At 43.1% G+C, this 25,870-nt stretch overlaps 1 protein-coding gene across 3 annotated transcripts in view; it reads right to left on the reverse strand.

Moving 5' to 3' along the window:
- The window catches only part of MTUS2 (microtubule associated scaffold protein 2), a 666,577-nt gene that overhangs the window by 359,668 nt on the left and 281,039 nt on the right, over positions 1-25,870 (reverse strand). For all 3 annotated transcript variants that reach the window (XM_075592173.1, XM_075592174.1, XM_075592175.1), the window contains exon 4: positions 17,986-18,192. In XM_075592173.1, the coding sequence (XP_075448288.1) occupies positions 17,986-18,192 (207 nt within the window). The remainder of the gene's footprint in view (positions 1-17,985; positions 18,193-25,870) is intronic.

Here is a 25,870-nt window from a genome sequence, read left to right on the forward strand (position 1 = left end):
GGACACTCGCCTGCTCCTCGGCCCCAAGTAAGTTCTCAACGAGTCAGACCGCCAAAGCTAGGGTTTTCCGCAGCATGTCGTTTTACCCAAGAGCGTACGGATGGGGGTATTACCTGTAGGAATTGTTCCAAAACAACTTGCTCAAGAATTGTCCCCTTAGTGCGCTCCTTGGGTTGTATCCAGTGAGTACACAAGTCCAATAACCGCTGAGCGAGGACCCGGGGTCTCATCTTAGCGGTGTACTTCAAGCTCCGGAACTGCTGCCGGAAAGTCTCTGGGGTCAGACCTAAGTGATCCAGTATGGTGGATTTTACTTGTTTGTAATCCATTGCCTGGTCCACTGGGAGGCCCTGATATGAGGCCTGGGCTTCTCCTATGAGGGAGCGGGGCCAAAGCGGTTGCCCGGCGATCTGCAGACCAGCCCTGGGCTTCGGCAACTCTTTCAAATGTCAGTAGAAAAGCCTCTGGATCCTCGTTCTGAGCCATTTTCCTCAGGAGGACCGGGGGTTTGTTCGCAAGTTCTGGACTGGCAGACCCCTGGGATTGAGTCAGCAACCTGGCCATCCGCTCATCCTGTGCTTCCTGCTGCTGGATTAGGAGCTGGGTTTGCTGCTGCAATAGTCTTTCATCTCTCTCTGCCTGTAGTCGGGCCTGCTCGCACAGAAACGCTTTTAAAAGTTCTTCCATTTTTTTTTGTGTGTGTGGCCCTTCAACTGCAGGGGCCTCTCAAAATCCCAGCACTTCTGACACCATATGTTGCAGGGTACATGCAACCACACGCAGGGTTTCTGGATAAGGTTTATTTATTGAGACCCAGCACACAAAAACAAAGCAGCTTCTTTTCAGCACACAAAAAAACAAAACAGCTTCTTTTCAAGATACAAAACAAAAGCTTCTTTTCAACATACAAAAACACAGACAGTTCCTCAAACATGCATTTTGAAGACAGACCTTATAGCAGTAATCTACTTCAGCGTTTCAGTCCTATCTCTGGACCAGCCAGCTCTCATGTGTGTGCAGCCTGTGGCTTTTTAACACACGTTGATTATGCAGCTGGGATCAAACTAATTGTCAGGAGCTTCCCAGCTGAAAGTTAACCTCTTCACTGCTGCACTGCATACCTACACATACGTCTGCCAGGCATAGAGCTGGTGACGTTCATTCACCCTGTCACAGGTATCCAGGCCAATAATAAAGGTATTATGCATGGCTGGGTGCCCCTGAGTATATTGGGGAATTATAGATTGTCAGCTCTGCAACCCAGTAATGGCATAAACACTGTAACTTCAATATAAATGTATGTGTCTCCCCCCAGGTATAAGGTGGCGAGACTAATGTGATTCTAAATGTAAAAGGTATTACTGTGGCAGTGTTTTCCTGTAACCGCGCAAAGGAAAAATGGTTTTAAAACCCAGAAGCTAGCAGCATAAGCAAGCGGCTTTTAGCTAACGTTCACTAGAAAGCGCCTAGAGCGCTGAGATTTGCTGTGAGAGCTGTTCGGGTAAAATCCCGAAATATATCGCGCAATTTTTATAGCGTTATATAAAAATTGATGACTTAAAGTCCCCCTATTTTAATTGTACCAACATGTTAGGCATATTGGTATTTTCATGTAACACGCCAGAGAAAGAAAATGCTTTATTTATAATCACTGTCATTAGAAATGTATGGCAGGAAATTCCTGCAAAGATAACAGCACATATTCAGCCCTGGACTTCTAAGACACCCCGCTGGCGTGCTGCCAGGATGTCTGAAAAAGTCCGGAGTTGATAGGCGCCGACATACTAAGGTGTCAAGTGGGGAGGTGTAACACAAGTATACCCATCTTAGTAAATGCCCGGGCAAATGGGCCAGATGTCAGGCCAGCTCAGACAAAATGTTGCCAGGTAAGGGGGCCGGATCTGGTATGCTAAGCGGCAAAGGTGCGAGGTTCGCGCATGCCCTTAGCAAACTAAGAAGCCCTCTGCCAGGTATTGCAAAGTATTGGCAACTCTGGGATAGGTGGGGAATATTATTCCCATGGAGTAGATTGGCTGCACGGGTTAAGTATAGGACTGTTTAGTGTATAAGAAACCCTGCAGCCCATCGGGAACCAGAGATTCATCATGTAACAAGATTCAACTAAGCTTCATTTTACGACTTTATACCATTGTAACCAAAGTCAAGAGTTCGTAAGAACTAAGGTTTCCAGATCCAATACTACAGCGGCAGAACGAAGGAAGCAGCACGGGCGGAGTAACAGTGGTTGCGAGAGGCGCCACTGACCAAAGACTGTTTCCAGCTTTATTTGCGCGCAACTCCCGCTCCAGGGAAATTGTGCTTAGAGACTCTATTTCCAAAGATTTTGTTTTGGGAACAAGATTTTTTGTTCGCCCCCACCCCAGTAAGTGTATTTTGAGTGTAATTGTAAACCAATGTGTGTGTGTTAATTCTGTAAATAAATCACAATTTATTTTATCTCTTCGCTTTGCTCAATCAAAGGATCCGGGTATTAATGTGTTAAAAGTGCTGGTCTCCCGTGACAGCGGGGACACTGGCACCCCATAACAGGGCCTGTATCTCAAGAAGTAAGGGGTCCCCGAGGCTGAAATTAACTTTGTTCAGCTCAGGAGACCCCCTGCTCACGCACACTATGAATTAAAATAAACTGTAAGCAGCTTCATTACCTTAGCAGCTATCCGCTAAGGTAGTGATTTTTTTATTTGGGGGGACGGGGGGTGTTTGATACTAGTGTGAGAGCAGGGGGTCTCCTGAGTTGCCAATACTATACACATGATACATAAAACTTGGCCCCCTGCAGACACACTTACCAGAAAGCCCTCCTACTGTCTCTGTATGTTCTTCCAATTAGATTGGAAGCTCTTCGGAGCAGGGACTCCCCTCCCGAAATGTTACTTTTATGTCTGAAGCACTTATTCCCATGATCTGTTATTTGTATTATTTGTTATTTATATGATTATCATGTGTATTACTACTACAAGCGCTATGTACATTAATGGCGCTATATAAATAAAGACATACATACATAACAAATCAGCAGAGTGAAGCAGTGTGTACTATATAACAAGCAGTGCAGAACAGTAGGTGAGGAATCATCCATAAAAATGTGAATAATTGAATTATTAATAAGTTACTAAAGGAGAAAAGAAAAGAGAAAAAATTTTTTTAACGTGCAGTCTAAGAAAAAGAAAACAGAGGAAGAGGAGAATGAAGTCATACACTTCCCAGGATAGACTACTGTAGGTTAACCCATTTGCTGTGAGAAAGCCAGCACAGCACTGCTTTGCAATGGATTGCTGGTCCTACTGGTAGAGAATGAGTTACACCTTGTGCTGTAAGAAAGATATCAGCAGGAGCCGAGTGAAAGCTAAAAGTCAGGTATCATTTATTTTGATTGAAGAAGTTATTTGAGAACATATTCCTTCACAGGTCTCTAGAAAATTGATCACAAATTATGTGCACAGATACTGTATAGAAACAAATTGTAATTGCACTGCTTGCAGAGTTCTGTGGAGACTGTTGTGTAGATTTAACTAGAGTGGTGCATTTGCACAGGAGGGGTAATATCAAGCTTATAGTCCACAGTGGAAAGTACTGCACGAGGAAAGATAAAAATAGCTTTGTCTGGCAAGGAAGAACAATTTTGTATGGCAGGGAATAATGAAATAATATTATAAGAAAAATAGTATAAATTGATCAGGGATAGCATAATAGGTAATGGAAACAGTAGGAAGAATAGAGTTAAGCTCACAAATCATATCAAGTTTTCCTCTCTTGCTAAGGAAAAAATATCTGCTGTGTTCACTTATCACATAATTATGATTTGTGCTGTTAACCTATAGGAGGGGTGTCTCAGTGAGTAAAGACGCTGACTCTGTAAAAAATGACACTCAGTTTGAATCATGGGGGACCTGGTTCAATTCCTGGTGTCGGCTCCTTGATCTTCTCTTCTTATTATGGTATAATGCATAATGCCTGGAAAGGCTATGTTTGGCAAAACCATTTTTTATATATGTTCCTGTATACGTACTTTAAGGCTGCGTTTAGTGCGGCCCACATATTGTGAACCGCAAGGACACTCTATTAGATAAACTATATGGTCTGAATTACAGTAGATAAAATCTGTAACATCAAACGTCTCCCCAGTGGAATTGGACTTATACCTATAGGATCACGTAATATTGTTATAATCACTTATCACTTGGTATATATAGTGGTTTATTTGAGGTATTTTAGTTGCGCACTTTATTCACTTTGTTAAATACATACTTGCAGTCCAAATAGCCACAAAGAAAGGTGAAATATTTAACGCAATTTAAAAATGCAACAGGTAGGCATTGACAATTGTAAAATATTTAGCAAAACCAAATGTTTTATTTTTTTGTTCACCTCTAGCTTTACATGTTACCCTAATGTATAGTCTCTGATTTCATGTCATGATGCTTTTTATTGCCTTGTACACTGTACCTTCCATGTGGAAAATTAACATAAGTTAGGGAATTTTTCACAAAAATGTGATTGTATGCAGTATTATGCAAATTCTAATAAAATACATATAATCCGGGATTTTTGCTCTCTGCTGATAGAGTACCATGCAGTTAATAATGGTTAATCAGCACACAGAAGTTAATCATTGCTGGGAGAAAGTGTCACCACTGGACTGCACCTAAAAAAAAAAAAATCAAAAATGCTTATGCTTCCTATTTCCTTTGATAACAGTTCTTGTTTCCTCTTTGAGATCTTCCATATTGTATGTTCATGTTGCATTTGCACCACATAAGGAGATATTTGAGTCTAGTTTATGCTAAATCTGTGTGCCATATTTGGCCATATTTGAATAAAAATGATACTTTACATAATATTGCATCTAAAATATTATTGTTTCTTCCAAAAAAAAATAAATAATAATAATTAGATTTCGTGAATGTAAAATGTAATTCCTTGTTTGTTTTATTTCTGTATATATTTTATGATTATAGTACAGCTTGGCTAATAGTGCTGACAAACTAATATCAGGGAGTTTATATTTATTTTATTATATTTATGATTTTTGGGAGGAATGTATTAAAAAAAACATTTCTGGGGTACACTTTTTAAAACATTTGTTTCAGGTAATCTTGCTGTTGACTTCTGCATATGACATCTGATATTTTTAATTGATATTTCTTAATAAATGTTTGGTTGCACTACACATACTGTATAAGGGGATCTGTCTGTAAGCAGCACATAGAAACACAACACAAAACATGTTTAGAACAAAAAACACCATAGAAAGTGACCAACCGTACTGTATGCTGCCTGTTTTATTAAAACAGTTATACTGTAAATATCTGTATGTGTAAATATCTGTATGCTGTGTAATGTTTTTACACTGGCACAATTCATGCAATGCTGACATGAAATATCCTTCTCCTGAAAGATAACATTAGCTTTCTGGTCCAACTCCCACAGTACAGTAGTATTCAGAATTAGATTTCACCTATCCCTGGATTTGTAATCACAAGACATGGTTTATTTTATGGAAGAAAAAGACATGTTGAAAGAAGATGGTACAAGATGCAGGTTACTTATCGGTGTCATGCCATCTGCTTGAAGTTGCAAATTATATGTGTCTCTGCAGCATCTCTTTTTACACTAATTTAGCCTACTGATGAGGTCAGCTTTCCTACTGATGTTCACACGGCTTCTCTTGATCTCAGCTGGGTTTAACTTTCAAGTTAAGAACAAGCTTTACTGACCTTTCCTCCAATGTGAATAAAATGCTACAACAACCACATTCGGCCACTATTCCTTTCAGAAACAAAGTTTAGGACCAGCAAATCAACAGCCAGCATTTACAATTCAGAAACATCTGCTGAGATGTTTATTATCCCAAAGCATTCAGCTGAGAATGTTCTTTCTAATCACGTTAATAACTTAAAACTAATGCTGGGATTCACTTAACACCGATGTGAGGTCTGAATGGCAGGTAACTAAGGGGAAAAGAGACAGGTTCACCAAACCTGGGGAATTATACTTATGTAGCGCTGCTTACCAAACCCCCACCCCCCGCCCACCTCTGGGAGATCTTGCTCAAGCTACAGGTGTCATGGTGCTTGTTACCTGTGAGGGTTCAGGAGAGATGAGCATCCGCGATGGTAAGGGGAAACAGGACAGGCTTTTGGGGATCCTTCAGGCTCTTCTCATGGTGTCAGCGCCTCCAGGTGTACTGGAAACAGTCCCCACCATGACAGTCTTCAAGCATACCTCTACCCAATAGACTGTAACTTAGGCAGAGGTATATAAAACAGGATCCTTTATTTGTAGCAGCCACTGCAGTTGTTATTATAGTGTATGCATAGGGTTTTAGGATAGGTCCCAGACCTCTGGATGGTACCGGCGTTCTTGCAGTCTTGAGGCCTGGTACTCTGTTCAGATCTTTGGCTGCAGTCAGGCCAGGAGAGGGAGAGCTGAACTGCATGTCTCTACCCCAGGGGGGGGGGGGGGGGGAGACCTCAACTGACTATAATTTAGAACACTTTCTAACTTATGCACAGAGGGGGAGGGCGCAAGGTCTGCACAATGATTGGCTGTACACAGACCCAGTTCACCTCCACCCTGTCACTCAGAGAGGCAGCATGAGGGGGGTGAATGCCAGTAACCCTATATGGTACACCATTAGGGCTCATGTGTGTTCCTCATTTCCTGTTCTGTGATTTTTTGTAAACACTGACCACCTATGCGCAATTTGAGGTTTTAACTTAATTAATTATTTTTCTTTATTTAGAATTTAATAAAATGTATTTGTTTTCATTTGGTAGAGGATGAGTGCATCGTCAGGGATTCTTTCTCTTTCGTATATACAATAGCCATTCATCCCAGGTTGCACCCCTCTAATTGTTAATATAGAGCTGAGTAGGGATTCCCCCCCCCCCTTTTTCTGTGTTGAATCTGGATAAGGGTTCAATAATCTGCATCTCTCCCTACATGCAATGTCTTGTATATAATGTATACCTTGTTCATTTATGTAACTGTATTTGTAACCATGTATTATTTTGTTTTACTCTGTGCCCAGGACATACTTGAAAACGAGAGATAACTCTCAATGTATTACTTCCTGGTAAAATATTTTATAAATAACATGCCATAAAATAATATACAGTATTTTTGTGTATTACATCAAATAAAAGCGGTTAAAAGCGACGTTGCAGCGTTAACTTTAACACAGCATGTGTATTTTACCCAGAAGTTGGAGAGTTTTTATTGAAGATAAGAGAAAAATACCAGTGGTGCTCTGTGGCTTGGCAACCTGCCAGTTGGTTCAGGCAAATAACGGCAACCTCAAACACCATAAAACTATTTCCTTAATGTTGTGATTTCAAGAGTCAATATGCTGATCAAACGTCACTGGTCACCTTGAATTGTCATGACAACAAAGAGCTCAGAAGATGAAGATGTAACTGGCAGTCGTTTCAGGAAACAGTGAGAGAGGATGCTTGTATTATTCCACTAGGGACTGACGTCTAGTTACCGTAACAGCAGCATATTTTCTATATTATACCTACCCTTAGGAGATGAGCCATGAACAGGTTGAGGTGGACAGTTTCTGTCTGAGATGCCGACACTGCATTAAACTGTCTGATTAAGCCATTGTATTTTTTTTTGCTATGCTTTGCTGGCCCTTCTGAAACTCAAGCTGTTAAAACACCAAATGAGAAGCCTATTTCTATTGAATTCCTGAGCCAGTGTGTACACACCATTTATTGAATGATTGCTGAGCACAGTTCACAGATGCTAACTTCTGTGCTTTCTTGTAGAAAGATGATATATTTCCCCTTATATAAAAGACCACCAAGCAACATTTGTGGGAACAGCGACATGTACTGTAACTCTGTGCTACTCCAAAACCTATGCCCCATGTTTTAACCTCTTCTCGATAGTTAATAGAAATGATGCTTGACAATCCATTTGTCATTTTAAAAATAACAACAATAGAAACCTCAAGAAGAAGCACATTCCATAATGACCTAAACCTGCATGTCTTGGAAACCTTAATGCAAATATATTGTATTAATGTGCTTTTTCTGCATAAAATGTTTTCGTTTGTGTACGTTCTTGAAAACTAAACTAATTCAGATGGCAGTGTTTGCATTGTCTATGGTGTTTGGTTTTCCTTTGCACCACTTTGATAAAACTCAAGACACAAGAACATTGATCTGACAAATCTGTCAAAGATCATGTATTGTTCAAGTAATAATCCCAGAAGAGCAGGGCATTACTGGCCATTAATGCCCTGGCTGGAAGAGTTTAAGGCCCGAGGCGAAGCCGAGGGACCTTAACCCAGCCAGGGCATTATTGGCCAGTAATACCCTGTTCAGAGGGGATTATTAATATTATAGGCTAGATGTAGGCTTATTTTATATATTTTTTTTTTTACATTTTCATAAAAAAAGACAGACACTTTTGTAGTCATATTGATTTTTATCAGCATGAATGTCTACATTTTTTTGCTTTTCTGCTCGTTTATTAAAAGGAAACTGCACACACACACACACACACACACACACACACACACACACCAAAACACACTCTGCAGTCCTCCTCCACACACACACATACACACACTGCAGCCCCCATCTACACCCACAAAACACACTGCAGGCACACACACACACACACACACCAACAAAACAGACTGCTTCCCCCCTCTACATCCACAAAACACACAACAGTAGCCCCCCTCTACACCCACTGCACCCCCCCCCCCTGTAAACCCACACACTGCAGACACACACATACATACACACCAATAAAACACTCTGCACCCCTCCTCCACCCACAAAACCCACACACTGCAGCCCCCCCCTGCACCCACAAAACACACACTGCAGACAAACACAAACCAACAAAACAGACTCTGCCACCTCTACATCCACAAAACACAAGCCAGCAGTCCCCTCTCTACACCCAGTGCAGCCCCCTGTAAACCCACACACTCCAGACCCACACACACACCCCAACAAAACACTCTGCAACCCTCCTCCCCCCACAAAACTCACACCGAACACACACACTGCAGTTCCCCCCCTCTACACCCACAAAACTCTGCTGTCCCCTCTACACCCATAAAATACACCAGCAGAAAACACACACACACACACACACCAATAAAACACTCTGCTGCCCCCTTTACACCCACAAAACACACACACGCACACCTTTCCCCTCACTCTCCCGTGCTCTTCAGGCAGGGTGGGGGAGGAGTCAGTGCCTTGCTGCTGCCTCCTGTCCAATCACCTCCCCTGTCTGACAGCTGATCTCACTCTTTGTGAATGAGAACTGAAAGTTGATTGGCTTAAAAACTTGGCAGGATGCCAAAAATTCCGGGCCATTACTGATTGGATAATGCCCGGAATTTGAACCAATCAGAGAGTAGGGATTTTAATTTATTATTATATTTCCCTACATACAGTATATTGTATGTAGGTGTATGCAAGTAAATCAATAGTTAATTAACCCCCTACTGCCCTCTGGAAGAGTGGTTTAATCTTATATTCACAATATGCTAACCATTTATAGTTAGATAACATTTTAATTGCTAATGCAAAGGTAGTCCAATAATGAAGTGTTTTGTGAGTGTATAATGAATATACTTTACAAAATAGAGCATTAGAAAAAAATCTGCAGAAAATTTTACTTTATATTTTCTCTACCAATTGAATGCATTTTCCTTTATTCTTTTTAAGAGGATATTTCCCATTGTATTGAGTTACACATACAGTAATTACTAACATCAAAAAGACTTCTTTATCAGTCAGGGAAGAGCAATACGTTCTTTTATGTGATCCAAACTAATTACATTTTCTGGGGGAAATAATCTAGAACCATTAAAAAATGAAAAAGATATACAAAAGTATTTATGTTAACAGAAATAAAATTATTTTGTTACCATGAGTTCCCATCTCTACAAAATGAACGTTTGTTTTTTTTTCTAATTGTAAGAAAACCTTAACTTGTGTGCGGAGTTCTAGATTTAAAAAAATGTACTAAGGAAAATATTCATATTAAAACAAGTGATATTTCTTACTTTAACAAGGATAGTGCAGTATTAATGCATCTGTTTTGCCCCAGTTTTTCAGCAGAGAGACCATTTTGTAAATGGCTATTTCAGAAAAACAGCAACACATTTCAAAACATTGGGGATCTATGAAACAATGCAAATTCGGAGAAATTTGAAGGAAATAAATTGCACTGGATGTAACAAAGGAACAAAATGTAACGGAAAAGGATATTTTTCTTCTACAACTAACTAATTTTTTTGCAGCAGAATTGTGCCAATTTTACCCGTACATTAACCTCTGCTCCTACACCAATAAAATGTTCCGGGTCCACTTACAGATAATGGTATTTATGTACTGCAGTGATGCAACTATAATACTAACTATTTCATATAGTGCTTTTCTCCCAGTGGGACTCAAAGTGCTTCACAATTACAGCAAAGTGTGTAGTATGCAGCACCGCACATACTGTAGGAATGTTACAGACACAGTCCCTGCCCTGTAGAGCTTACAATCTATGTCTTTGGTGCCTGAAGCACAAGGAGATAAAGTGACTTGCCCAAGGTCACAAGTAGCTCACACCAGGAATTGACACTCCGTATCATTATCAGATTCGGGGACTTTACTCACCGAACCACCGGTTCTCCCTGGTGAAATGCTGGGGCACATGAGTGGATCTGATGTATCAAAGGAAAATAATTCAGGTTTGGTTTGAATCAGGGCTGTTAAGGAATGTAACCTTCCTGGAGCTATTCTAATTGTGCTGACAGTTGGGTCGTGGGGTCTGCAACTCTAGTTGTTCCTATTGGGTGAGGTTGCAGCAATACATTGTATGTTAGCAAGCTGTCCTCCAGCGATTTGACTGTTGCACCATTAAGTTTGCTAGGCTTATCAGTAAATACAGTCTTTAGGGCTAGGCATGTTCCAGGCATGGAAAATTGTATTGCTGACTCACTGTCCCAGGATTTGGCTCCGGAAGCAGAGGCAGGGTACATTTCTGGATCACCTCTGGCCCTTGGTTTTGAAGAGCGTGGAAGCTGGTGAAGAAATTCCTGGCTCCATTGATCTGGGCAGCCAATGTGGAGTCTTCGATGGATTGGTGTGGTTTCATGAAGGGATAAGATAAGGTGTCGAGTGATGGAGATCAGTTGGGTATTGGTAACCTTTTTGTTACAGTTGGCCAATTGGGGCTTGTCAGCTAGTGCGGTTGGCATGCGGTTATTTGGGATTTCTTTCTTTTTCAAGTTAGTCAGAAATAATTTTATTGGGAATTTCTAGATCCAGGAAGTGATAAGGTGAGAAGGTAATTGGGAGATAAAGGGAAATCAGAAGTTACATTCGCCATTATTAAACTGTTTCATGTGTGTGTTTTTGGAAGTTGTCTAGGAGTTTTTTGTTTTTTCTTTTCGGTTTTGTCCCCTGTGGGGATTCTTACATTCACTGGACCGAGCACAGGAAGGTGCAGCGACCATATGGGAAGCATCTGGGAATAATTGGGGATACAGAGGAGGTTTCCTGGTTAGGGCGTTGAGGAATGCAATGGGAGTAGGAATTTCTGTGTATGAAATCACAGTGTAAGGTAAAAACTGTTGACTTGTTTTACGTGATGCAGAGGGATGTGACAAAGATGTACTTGGTGTTTAAAAAATCAATGATAGTTTGGTCGGAGATTGTTCCCGGTATGGTTGCGGGTGATCTTGCATCAAACGGGCAATGGATGGAAGGGAATTAAACATAATTATGCCCCTTTACAAAGCATTAGTAAGACCACACCTTGAATATGGAGTACAATTTTGGGCACCAATCCTAAGAAAAGACATTATGGAACTAGAGAGAGTGCAGAGAAGAGCCACCAAATTAATAAGGGGATGGGCATTCTAACTTATGAGGAGAGGCTAGCTAAATTAGATTTATTTACATTAGAAAAGAGGCGTCTAAGAGGGGATATGATAACTATATACAAATATATTCAGGGACAATACAAGGAGCTTTCAAAAGAACTATTCATCCCACGGGCAGTACAAAGGACTCGGGGCCATCCCTTAAGGTTGGAGGAAAGGAAATTTCACCAGCAACAAAGGAAAGGGTTCTTTACAGTAAGGGCAGTTAAAATGTGGAATTCATTACCCATAGAGACTGTGATGGCAGATACAATAGATTTGTGCAAAAAAGGGTTGGACATCTTTTTAGATGTTAAAGGTATACAGGGATATACCAAATAAGTATACATGGGAAGGATGTTGATCCAGGGAATAATCCGATTGCCAATTCTTGGAGTCAGGAAGGAATTAATTTTTCCCCTAAATGGGTTTTTTTGTTTGCCTTCCTCTGGATCAATAAGTATAGATATAGGATAAAGTATCTGTTGTCTAAATATAGCATAGGTTGAACTTGATGGACGGAAGTCTTTTTTCAACCTCATCTACTATGTAACTATGTATGTAAGGTATTTTAAGGCAGTGGAAAGGGGTTGCTGCAAGACAATAAAGTGCAAGAACTACTGTAAGTGCATTACTTACCCCCCCCCTCCCCATTTTTGTATTAAATTGTATTGCACTATTTTTGCCTTTCTTTTTTCCACATACTCGGTGCTGGTACCAAAGCTACAGGGTCAAGAACAACCATATCTGGACTATGCTCTCCATTTATTTACCTTGCTCACTGAGGTCAGAATTCATTATGCCGGTGAAGCCGAGTCCCCTAACCTGCCTCCGGTGTGGGGGATCTGCTCTGCTGTTTGGCCGGAGCTCCGTGAGATCAGGAGTGTGGGGCCAGCCATTTTGGTTGGCGCGCATGTGCAGTGCTGCGAGGCACGCATGCGCAGTGTCAGGAGAGCAGCAGCCATCTTAGAATTGCTCCGCATATGCAGCAGCGGGACTACATGTCCCAGAATCCTCAGGGGGAGGGACTACAACATGGGACTGTCCCAGCCAATTGGAGTCTGGCAGCAGGAGAAGGACAAGATATCCTCAATGTGTGGGGAGCACGCTAGTCAGCCCTGACTGAGGAGCGAAGAGAGAAGGTAGTGTCCAGGGAGCAGTGCTTTCTGGAATAGGCCTAGACTTTGCCACATAGGCCCCAGTCAGGCCCTGAGCCACATGAGATCCATGTTGCTGGGAAGGCCTCAGATAGGGACTCTTCCCAATACTATTATTGTTGCGCCGTTGCTGGACGTCTACGCGGCGATCTGTGACCTGGGACCAGGCCGCAGTGTTCCAGAACATTTGGGTGAGACACTCCAGCGTGAGCTCACCCCACGAGGAGGATCAGGACCCTTAGGAGAGAGGGGAATTGTTGTTGGAGGCCCCGCTGCGTGGGACCTACTCCAACGCATCTCAGCAAGCGGCACCTGGGTACTGGAGTACCCAGGCAGGTACCCAACGTGCACCAACATTCAGATGGGGTAGCACTAAATCACATTTGGGTGGGATTGCTGGGACGGACACCAGGTGTTATTGGTGCCACGGCACCTTCAGTACTTTGGAGGAACCACTAAGTGTTGGGGTGACTGCACTATACTGTCTCACGTAGTATTGTGTGTTATATGTGTAGTATTGTTACAGTAAAGATCAGTTATATATATTGTGTATTGTATTATTGCTTACTGCTGTGGTATTGGTTCCTGTGAGGGGTTATCCCGTCTATGCTGGGATCCCTCATTTGTAGAGGCGCTGTGCACAAGGAGATAGAGCTTACCCCAGGCTCCCAGAAGCGGAGGCTTAGACCTCCTATGAGCAAACAGGTACAGCAGCACGCGTAGTTGCCCGTGTATGTCCCTTAGGCATGGCAGGGAAACGGGGCTACACCAGCATTGTAACATGTGGTAACAATTAACAATAACGTTTGTGACTTATGTCGTTTTTAAGCATTGCCATTAAAATTATCTTATTCTCTGCTACAATTAGCATAACAGAAGATCCAGTCAATACAAATCTTATACTATATTAGTGAAAGCACTGTATGTTTGCCTGCCTGCCTGCATGCATGCATGCCTGCCTGCTGGATGTCCGGTGTCCCTAGCGGCAATCTCATTGGTCCCTTGGCCCGCCCGCCCCCGCACACCTCTCATTGGCCTCACACACTCACACCACCCCCTTGGCCCGCCCCCCACACCTCTCATTGGCCTGAGGCGGAGTGACGGGCCAAAGGTCCAAAAAAATAAATAACACACACACACACACACACACACACACACACACACACACACCTCTCTCCCCTCTCCAAATCACCTTTTCCCCCTCCCCAGCGGCATCACCTCTTCCCCCTCCCCAGCGGCATCACCTCTTCCCCCTCACCAGCGGCATCACCTCTTCCCCCTCACCAGCGGCATCACCTCTTCCCCCTCCCCAGCGGCATCACCTCTTCCCCCTCCCCAGCGGCATCACCTCTTCCCCCTCCCCAGCGGCATCACCTCTTCCCCCTCCCCAGCGGCATCACCTCTTCCCCCTCCCCAGCGGCATCACCTCTTCCCCCTCCCCAGCGGCATCACCTCTTCCCCCTCCCCAGCGGCATCACCTCTTCCCCCTCCCCAGCGGCATCACCTCTTCCCCCTCCCCAGCGGCATCACCTCTCCCCGCTCCAAATCACCTCTCCCCGCTCCAAATCACCTCTCCCCCCTCCCCGCTCCAAATCACCTCGCTTCCCGCAGCTGCCACGCGGCGCGTAAGATGGCGGACCCCCTTCCTCCCTCGCGGCGCCGAGTCAGACGGTGGCGGCGCCCGGAAGTACAGGTAGGTGTCGCTCCCCACCTCCGGCGCCAAACGGAACTAAAGAAAGGGCGCATCAACTGAGGTGTGTGTGTGTGTGTGTGTGTGTGTGTGTGTGTGTGTGTGTGTGTGTGTGTGTGTGTGTGTGTGTCACTGTCCACTGCCCCCCCCTCCTATCCACTGCCCCCCCCTCCTGTCCACTGCCCCCCCCTCCTGTCCACTGCGTCCCCCCTCCTGTCCACTGCGTCCCCCCTCCTGTCCCCCCTCCTGTCCACTGCCCCCCCCTCCTGTCCACTGCCCCCCCCCCTCCTGTCCACTGCCCCCCCTCCTGTCCACTGCCCCCCCCCTCCTGTCCACTGCCCCCCCCCTCCTGTCCACTGCCCCCTCCCTCCTGTCCACTGCCCCCCCCTCCTGTCCACTGCCCCCCCCTCCTGTCCACTGCCCCCCCCCTCCTGTCCACTGCCCCCCCCCTCCTGTCCACTGCCCCCCCCCTCCTGTCCACTGCCCCCCCCCCTCCTGTCCACTGCCCCCCCCCCTCCTGTCCACTGCCCCCCCCCTCCTGTCCACTGCAGGAAATGCAGGGGGAGGAATCCATGCCTTTGAGGCGCCCCCCCCCCTCCCTTTGACGCCCCCCCCCTCCCTTTGAGGCCCCCCCTCCCTTTGACGCCCCCCCCTCCCTTTGACGCCCCCCCCTCCCTTTGACGCCCCCCCCCTCCCTTTGACGCCCCCCCCCTCCCTTTGACGCCCCCCCCTCCCTTTGACGCCCCCCCCTCCCTTTGACGCCCCCCCCCTCCCTTTGACGCCCCCCCCTCCCTTTGACGCCTCCCTTTGACGCCCCCCCCTCCCTTTGACGCCCCCCCCTCCCTTTGACGCCCCCCCCCTCCCTTTGACGCCCCCCCCCTCCCTTTGACGCCCCCCCCTCCCTTTGACGCCCCCCCCCTCCCTTTGACGCCCCCCCCCTCCCTTTGACGCCCCCCCCCCCCTCCCTTTGACGCCCCCCCCCCTCCCTTTGACGCCCCCCCCCTCCCTTTGACGCCCCCCCCCTCCCTTTGACGCCCCCCCCCTCCCTTTGACGCCCCCCCCTGCCTTTGACGCCCCGCGCGCACACACTGACTGACTGCCGCACGCACGCACACACTGACTGACGCGCACACAAAGCCTGACTGACGCACGCACACACTGACTGAGGCACACACTGACTGTGTGTGCGTCAGTCAGTCTGTGTGTGTTTGTGTTTCTGCCTCAGACTCACTGACGCGCGAGCAAACACACAGTGACTGACGCACACACGCTACATGAAGCTGTAAAGGAGGGAGGGAGGGGGGGGACTGGATTGATGTGAATGGGGGACAAACAGAGAGAGGGGGGAGGAGAGAGAGGAACGGGAACATTACATCCCGGGCAACGCCGGGTCTCTCAGCTAGTATTACTATAATGTATAATTATTATGTAATACATTAGAATAGAGAAGCTAGAACATTTTAAATACAGATACTGGCGCGCAGTAAGAAATTATTAATCCCTTCACTGCTGGAGGGCTTTGAATGAGCTACAGGTTACACTATGAAATCTGATTGATTAGCAGTATATCATTTTCTAATACAAAATGAATCCTCAGTTGAAATTGTGCATGCATTACTAGACCTATCAACATTGCGAAAACATGTCAAGAGGAGACAAGTACTGTATAAGCAATCAGCAGCAGTACAGCCAGAGGATATGGAGCTTTACATTCAATATTCCAAATGCAATCTATTGATATGTCAGACCATCAGGTAGCTAAACAAATGTGAATTTTGAATACAAAATAACAAGGATAAAGAGCTTCTCAGACAATACTGACAATGCATTTAGTAAAATAAGCCAGTTTTACCACAGTAAACAAAAAGCTTACACTGTAACGGTGCCATTACTTTTACCTTTTCAACTTTCCTGTTTCTTTTTTTATGCTGATCAAATAGTTCATTGTGAAATTTTAATTTGCAAGAAATTAGGTGTAAAATAAAGTTATTGTACTTTTTAAAATGGCATTGTGAATAATTTCTTCTTGCAATAAGTTATGCGCCTTAATTACTAGAAATGTGCAAAAGTCTTCTAAAGCGGTTCGCAGATGTTTTAATAATATGTACATTTAAATCATGTTAGCAGATTTAAATTAGCTTATTTCCAGGGAATCCCAGGTGTGTTCACAGGTACAGCATCTCCACCTTAAGTATACTGTAGGTCAGGGGGGCGCAAACTTTTTTCCCTGCGCCCCCCTGCCGGCTGTCCCCTCACTCCCGCGCCCCCCTCCCAACCCCAACTTACCCGCGCTCCGGCGTAATGACGTCACGTTGCCATAGCAACGTGACGTCACATGACCTCGCAGCGTCATTTTGACGCCGCGTTGCCATGGCGACACAGGGAGGAAGCCGCCGGAGCCACGGTAAGTTAGGTTTACAGAGGCCCTGCAGCTCCCCCGGCACTTAATTCAAGTGCCTTCGGGAAGCGCGCGGGGCCTCTGTAAACCCCGTGCCCTCCGTCGGCAGTGTCGCGCCCCCCCTGGGGGTCGCGACCCACAGTTTGCACACCGCTGCTGTAGGTGACTATTTGGACACTGTACTAAACCGACACTCACTTTTTCTCTCTCTCTCTCTCTTTATTTCAGAGTCTGGATGAAAAATGCTTGGGTGAATTTTGGTGCGAAACTGTGAGATTTAGCAAAATTAAAGGCACATTTTGCCTGGTTTGTGAATTTAGGAAACATTTTTGCATCTCGCTAATGCTAAGCCTCTAAGATAGCAGAATATGTTGTACACATGTATGTTCTGTGGAGCTGCTGAGTTAAGTTTTCCGGTCTAAATTTGCAAAGTGGATCTCTCTGCATACTGCACATATACACATTTTTCAGCCTTGTTGCTGCTCTTAAGAAAAAGAGTGACTACCTACTGTACATATACACACACTTCCGTTAACAGACAGCTTATTATTCTTATTCTTATACGTAGGTACTGTATCCAGGTTCCGTTTCAGAAAATGTAATGCATTTTGAAGCCTTGTTAGTACATAAATATTTATTGTAACTACAGCATGTTGCCTTACACTCTCTTGGTCCGTAGCCCCTTACCAATATCCCACACACAGAATACAATAATTGTGAAAGTTTCATTATTGGGGCTCTTGTGGGTATGCTGATTTTCGCTATAACCACATTGTGAAATAGTATAAATGAAGACATTTTCCTGCACATTTTGGCTACTTACGATTCGATGCTCTGTTCTGATCATTGTGGACGCTCTCATTGGACTGATTGCTTGAGAGTGATGACACACTGGAGCTTCTGACAAACCCAAACGCTGCTAGCTTAGCTGCCGGCAAGCACGAATAACCAGGCGGACGGAGGCCAGATGGGCAAGGTTTTGGGAGATTTGATTTTGCAGCGCTTGGAATGGAGCCTTTCTTTAGATCCCCTGTGGGGAAAGTGAAAAATGGAGTGTGAGATTATTCTGTTAACAACATGAAATACAAATGTGGGTCAGGCGCATCCAACATTGGTTTAGACCTTTTTCTACCCTTATGCCAAATAGAAGACACTACAAATGTGGTGTAAGCCACAAAATGAGAAATACGTAAATACGTAAATCATTTATAGATATTGAAGGAGGATATGCTGGCAGTTTAACAGATTTCATGGGCTTCAAGTCTTTGGTTAATGGAGCATTATTATTTTTTTACTACTGGTAAATCTTTATGTTCAATCTGCAAAGACTTATTCATCGTTACACTGATTCATTAAAACCCATTTGTATCCTACTGATGCTTCACTGGATCTTACTGTATGTCTGTGAGTAAACATTGCATGATTCTAGAAGTTTACTGAGTTCTCATCTCACAAAGGGATAGGACAACCGTGGGAGCCCTTGAAACAAATGGGAGACTGTTCTTAAAATTGCTTTAATAGCAATCTCTTCCATTTCCCTTTGTCACTCAGGCGGCTCACAATACCGCCAACAAGGGGAGGGTGGGGGGAGGGTGGGGGCCCCTGCTTAAAATGTTTGTCCTGGGCCCCACGATATATATATATATATATATAGTCCACCAACAGAACTCCACCCCACCGTGTCTGCGGTATTGTGAGCCCCCCTGCCCCATTTCACACCTCACAAGCCCATTCTCTTCCCCCCCCCTCTTCCCATGTATTTCTCTCCCTTCCGTCTCAACCCCTCTCACGCTCCCGCCTCGCATGTATTTCTCTCCCCTGCTTCTCACTCTTACTGCCTCTTTTCATCACTCAACCCTTTCTCCTCTCCCTCCGTCAATTACCCCACGCTCACTCATTCCCTCCCCCCTCACACAATTCCCCCCACAAGATATATACCAAAAAACTTCCCACCCCCAATGCAAAAAACTTCCCACCCCAAATACATACAAAAAAAATCCCCACCCCCCAAATATATACAACCTCCCCCACCCCCCAAATATATACAACCTCCCCCACCCCCCAAATACATACAAAAAACCCACCTACTCAATTAATATGTAGCATGCCACCTATGGCTACTAACCTACCCTACCTCTGCTAGAGGGGCAGGGAAGAGCTGGGACTGCTGCGGGTGCCCTTGGCCTGTAGTGAAGGTCCAAGGACCATCCTTCAGTGGGTTGCTGAGAGTGGGACTGCATTGGGCAGAAGATTGCCGTGTACTGCTATTGGTGCACAGACAATAAAACGCTCTTGTTGTTATACCTCTGGCGCTGTGTGTGATCTTAATGGGGGGAGAGTTATCGGTTCTACCATGGGAGAACATGTTCAGTTCCCTGGAGCCTACGGCAGATGAAGGCGCTGCACTGCTAAAGATATGTAGGGTATGAACCACAGGAGCCTAGTCCTGTTTCCCCACAAACATCGGCGGACGACTTAGCCCTCCTGTTACAAGCTAGTATCATGCACCACACGACCAGTAATGGCAGAATCTCCCGTAGGGTGGGGGGAAACACTGTTAAAGATATAAAAAAAACAATACATATAAAAATACCCCCAAGCCCCCCAATACATATAAAAATTCCCCCAAACCCCCAATACATATCCAAATTCTCCCAAGTCCCCCAATACATATAAAAATACCCCCAAGCCCCCAATACATATAACAAATAAAAAGACCCCCAACCCCCCAATACATATAAAAAAGACCCCCATACATATTAAATAGACCCCCGACCTCCCCAAAACATATTTGTAAAAAGCCCACTCCCCTATACATATATAAAAAAAGACTCCCACCCCCCCCCCCCAATACACATTTAAAAGACCCCCACAATTCATATAAAAAAAAAGACTTCCTTGTGGATGATCAGGCCGGATACAGTAGATGTGGGTCCTGACAACCGGCACTGCAAGTTGGGCTCGACCTCTGGCCTGGCTGGTGATCTCTAGGCTGGACCTCGACTCTCCCCTCAGCAGCAGCCTGCATGCCTCCATCCCTCTGTCCCACGTCGAGCTTCCGACAAGCCCCCCTCTCATGCCATTGCACGCCGGAAGCAGGGAGCGCTGACGTAAGAGAGTGCCGTTGGCGTGGGACAGAGGGATAGAGTCATGCAGGCTGCTGCTAAGGGAGAGCTGGGGCCCGGCCACGAGAGGACTGGCAGATGTGCCTGGCCAGAGGGCGGGCCCAACTGGCAGTGCTGGTCAGTCGTCGTCCCCCCCCCGACTCACCGGGCCCGGGACGCCAACCCCGGCAGACCCACTTTGTTGGCGGCCCTGTATATATATATATATATATATATACACACACACAGATGTATCTGGCTTCATTGTTCCCCAACCCCCCAAAAAGAACATATTCAGACATGAGAGAGACATGAGAGAGAGACATGAGAGAGAGACATGAGAGAGAGACAGAGAGAGAGACAGAGAGAGAGAGAGAGAGAGAGAGAGAGATATCGGTATCAGTACTGTGTTAGCCAAGCTTTAATAATCAAAAATGAATAGAAATTTACATAAAATGTACATACTTACATACATACACACACTCTTACATCCATCACATTCAAGGACTATTTAACACCTCAAGTCATAAATCGCACACTACACAGGGGGGAGGGATGGGCTCTGGTCACATTCCAAGGGGCACTGTTTTTGAGTAAACCCCTTGCCTGCTTTATTCAATGTAACATCGCCGGAAGAAGAGATCAGTGTATCTTGAAAGATCGCACAAATAAAAGCATTTCGTTAGCCGCAGAACGGTATTGTCTATTAATTTTTGATTATATATATATAGTATATATATAGTATATATATATATATATATATATATATATATATATATATATATATATATAGTATATATATATGCATTTTTATTAGACATTAGAATTACTACAATTGCATATATATATATATATATATATATATATATATATATATATATATATATATATATATATATATATATATATATATATATGCAATTTTACTACAATTGCATATATATATATATATATATATATATATATATATATATATATATATATATATATGCAATTGTAGTAATTCTAATGTCTAATAAAAATGCTTATAGATATAGTTAGTATTGTACTGTAGGTCTCTTAAAGCAATAGCTGCTCTCATTGCCTAATACTGTGTTCCAATGGGATACTCAGGTTATCAGATTATACTGTAGTTTGGCAAGTAGACAAGTTAAAATAAACAAAGCATATGGAACTATAAGAATCTCAGATGTCAAGACAATGTGAGTCCTACTGTAAAAATGAAACATATGATAAAAAGTGACTTGTTAGGAATAGTTGTTAATGTAATAATTACATATATCTCCTTCACCTTCTCCATACTCTTGGTATTCGGAACAAAGCTTTATCCTGGATCTCCTCTTACCTCTCCCATCGTACCTTCAGTGTGTCTTTTGCTAACACCTCCTCCTCCTCTATTGATCTCTCTGTGGGGGTATCCCAGGGCTCTGTCCTGGGACCCCTTCTCTTTTCTCTCTACACACTCTCTCTAGGTGACCTAATCACATCTTTTGGGTTTAAATATCACCTCTATGCTGACGACACACAAATTTACCTTTCAACCCCTGACCTTACACCTGCTATACAGACCAAAGTTTCTGAATGCCTCTCTGGAATATCATCCTGGATGGCCATCCGCCGACTGAAACTTAACATGGTAAAAACAGAGCTCCTTATACTTCCTCCCAAACCTGGCCCTACTACCTCCTTCCACATTGCTATTGGAAATACGATCATTCACCCAGTAGCCCAAGCACGCTGCCTAGGGGTTACACTTGATTCCTCTCTCTCATTCTCCTCTCATATTCAAAACGTTTCTAAAACTTGTCGCTTTTTCCTCCGCAATATCACAAAGATACGCCCTTTCCTCTGTTACTCAACTGCTAACTGACTCAGGCCCTCATTCTCTCACGTCTCGATTACTGTAACCTCCTGCTGTCCGGCCTTCCTGCCTCTCACCTGTCTCCCCTACAATCTATCCTAAACGCTGCTGCCAGAATCACTCTACTCTTTCCTAAATCTGTCTCCGCATCTCCCCTCCTGAAATCCCTCTCCTGGCTTCCGATTAAATCACATATCTCAGACTCAATTCTCCTGCTCACTTTTAAAGCTTTACATTCTTCCTTACATCTTAGCCATAATTTCTCGCTATGCACCATGCCGACTCTTGCGTTCTTCTCAAGGATGTCTTCTTTCTGCCCCCTTTGTATCTAAAGCTCTCTCCCGCCTTAAACCTTTCTCACTTTCTGCCCCACACCTCTGGAATGCCCTTCCCCTCAGTACCGACTAGCCCCCTCGCTATCCCCCTCGCTATTTAAGACTCACCTGAAGACACATCTGCTTAAAGAAGCATATGAGTAGCACTGGATAATCATGGACACATGACACATAAAGCTTGGCCCCCTGCAGACGCAATTACTAGTATTCCCTCCTACTGTCTCTGTACGATCTCCCTACCTATCAATTAGATTGTAAGCTCCTCGGAGAAGGGACTCCTTCCTTAATGTTACTTTTACAGTATGTCTGAAGCACTTATTCCCATGATCTGTTATTTATATTATTTGTTATATATATGTATTACTACTGTGAAGCGCTATGTACATTTATGGCGCTATATAAATAAAGACATACAATACAATATGTTTCACTGCAGGAAGGAGACCCAAGTCCCCTAATAAACACCATTTTTCACTAGTACACAAAAAAGTTGAGAATTGAAGACCTACAATATAACTTATCAGAAATTGTTAATATGTAAATGGATGACAATACTTGTCTCCTATCTGCTAAACTACAGTATTGTAGAAACAGCACTGAATTTGGTTAAAGGTGAATTATTTCTTTAATACATTTGGTGCTGTGTTTTGCACCAGTTTTGCCGATGGGTGATTTTGAGAAACATATTCCTTTGGGTGTTAACCAGTTTGATACTTTTAGCACTTAAAAAGCTAATAAGGAGTTACCAAAAGAGTAAATGAGTACTTCAGTATTAGGTGATATTGGAGTAGTATAGTATATAGTATAGTAGTATTGGTATCATAGAGTATTTGGACTAACAATAGATATTATAAGACAAGCTATTGAGAGTTCTCACTCTTCTTCAGGTCTACAATACTGATTTAGAAAGATTCCAGGAGTTAACACAGAAGTAAAAATGAAAAACAAGATACTCATCTAAGGCAGATGATGCAGAAAAGGAATAAACAGACAGGGCAATAAATGGATGAAAGGGACAGTGAGACACAGGACCATACATCCATCAGCAGTGTGCAGGAGGGTGGGCATGCAGGGGAGGAGAGGGAGTTAATTGTAAAATTCACAGAGAGGCAGGGAGCAACATTACAAAAAATGATGGTAGTGAGTTGAAAACCCCATATCAGCATTAAGTCATCTTATTATAGGGTCAAAGTGTATTATCACTTTGAGTTCAAATGTTTTCCGTTCTGGAGTACTAAGAATACAAACATTTGTGCCACTGGATAAGGTACATTGGCCATTGACTTGAATGGCAGTTACCACCAGATCGGGCGCCATGTCCACCTTCATGACTCCCAGTCAGTGAGTGACATCCAGCCATAAAGTTGTATTACACACAACATGTCATTAAAACCATTGCCCTGTTTCACAGCCCAAAACATCGAAATTATACAGGAACTATGCACAGTACAGTACCTTTTGGTTTTTCAATATTTCTTTTTCTTTCCCACTTCCTACTAACACTTCTCATAATGTGTTTTATTTACAGTATAAGTCAGAAAGCCATATAGAAATAATATTGATATTAAATACTGTATTGCTTAAATATCATCAAGTTCTTAAGGAATCAATAAGCAAAGCAATACTGAGAGCAGAAAAAAAAAAAGAACATGGAGCACACAGACAATATTGCCCCATTCAAACAAATATCCAGTGTGATGTAAATTTCATTTAGTCCAGAAAAAGCAATTCACATATCCAATGCAGCTCAACAGTAAGGAGTCATGCATCAAATTCTCTCAGATTAAAGAAAAGCGATAAATAATAGCATCAGATCTATATCAAATAAAAAAAATCTATTGCTTTCAATCTGAATTTTATTTTTTCTAAATCTAGTGTTGTTTTTTCCCCATTTGTGTACTCCCAGATTTGTAGCCAGGAGATTTTTGATACACTACCTTTGTGCCAGAAAACCTACTGCAATAAAGAAAAAACATTAATGTAACAGGTTCGGTACTCAGGTTATTTACATCTGGGGCATATTGTTAATCATTCAAGTTTACACCACCTCACACCTGACTTTTTGACAGAAGACACATCATTTGATATGTCTAATTGTAACAAGTCACTAGCTCTACCTACTTCCAAATAACATGATACCTTTAAAGCCAATTTACTGTATTACTGCAAGAAAGGCTTATCTGTTGCCTATTGTAATAGGTTACAGAGCTGGGAGGGAATAACATTCCAAAAAAAAAACAGTCCTCTGCAGATTTGGGTTATTTAACTCCTCCCCCCTCCAGGAACCAAAATTATATTGTATGCAAAGGAACAGATGTTCATTGTGTCTTCAAAATTATATGTACAGTGCTGCATATTCTGTCAGCACTACATAAAAAAATATTATTACAACTCAAAACAAATAATAACACATTTTAGTCATATGGATCAAGCACTTCATTTACTTCATATGGATAAGTACTTGATTTCCCCCATCTTTTAAATGGAAAATCCATGCAATATCCTACTGTACATGTCTGTGTTGTTGTTTTTTAATAAATCAGTTCTGTAGTATTAGATAATACTTAAAAAAACATGTAATTCAACTCAATGCCATTTTGAATTAGTTTTAATTTAATGAACATCCTTTGATTTCTATAGCAGATTTTAACACACTTCCCCATCATGGCAAGATTTTTGCAACACTTTCCTATTTGTGATCATATGTTGCCAATATTCCCAGCATGTTACCTTATTAATTTAAGAATACATTGTAGCAGCTGAGTTTCACAGACTGAAGGATTGATTGAAACTTAAAGGCAGTGATTTCGTGAACCCTGGGAAGCAAGATCTTTGCTGATCGATTACAGGAGAATGCATTTATTGGCAGTTTAGGTAATTAGTTTTCAATAAAGGTAATCAAAGGCTGCACAAAATTATTATTATTATTATTATTATTATTATTATTAAAGTGTTGCTTAGATTGCCTCTTTAAAGCAACACAGTTGCAACACAGAATAGTTGATTCAGTTCACACATTGTAGTACATCATGAGGGGTATTTCACAATTAAATAATATGAGTCAGATTTTTTAATTAAAAAAATGAACTGAAAAAATGGAACTTTACTTGTGTATTTTCATTGAAGACAAAAAAGTATAACAGAGAATCAATCTTAAAAATGATAATTCCTTATTTAGATTTTAAATGTTTCCTTCAGCTTCTTATGATTATAGCCCTTATGCTTACAGAGAAAGTTCACCAAAAGTTGCAAAAACATATGCCATTAAGCCTCTGGGAAATATTCTGCTCCACAGTTTGAAGGCTTAGTACTTCAATCCTGCAAATCTTATCTTTAGGCTAATAAAGATGGTTCTTGCCAGCTTATAACATGAAGTCTGTAATACAGGCTAGAGGCTTACATTTGGAA

This window comes from Ascaphus truei, chromosome 3, assembly GCF_040206685.1.
Source record: "Ascaphus truei isolate aAscTru1 chromosome 3, aAscTru1.hap1, whole genome shotgun sequence".
In the NCBI taxonomy this organism is placed as follows: domain Eukaryota; kingdom Metazoa; phylum Chordata; class Amphibia; order Anura; family Ascaphidae; genus Ascaphus; species Ascaphus truei.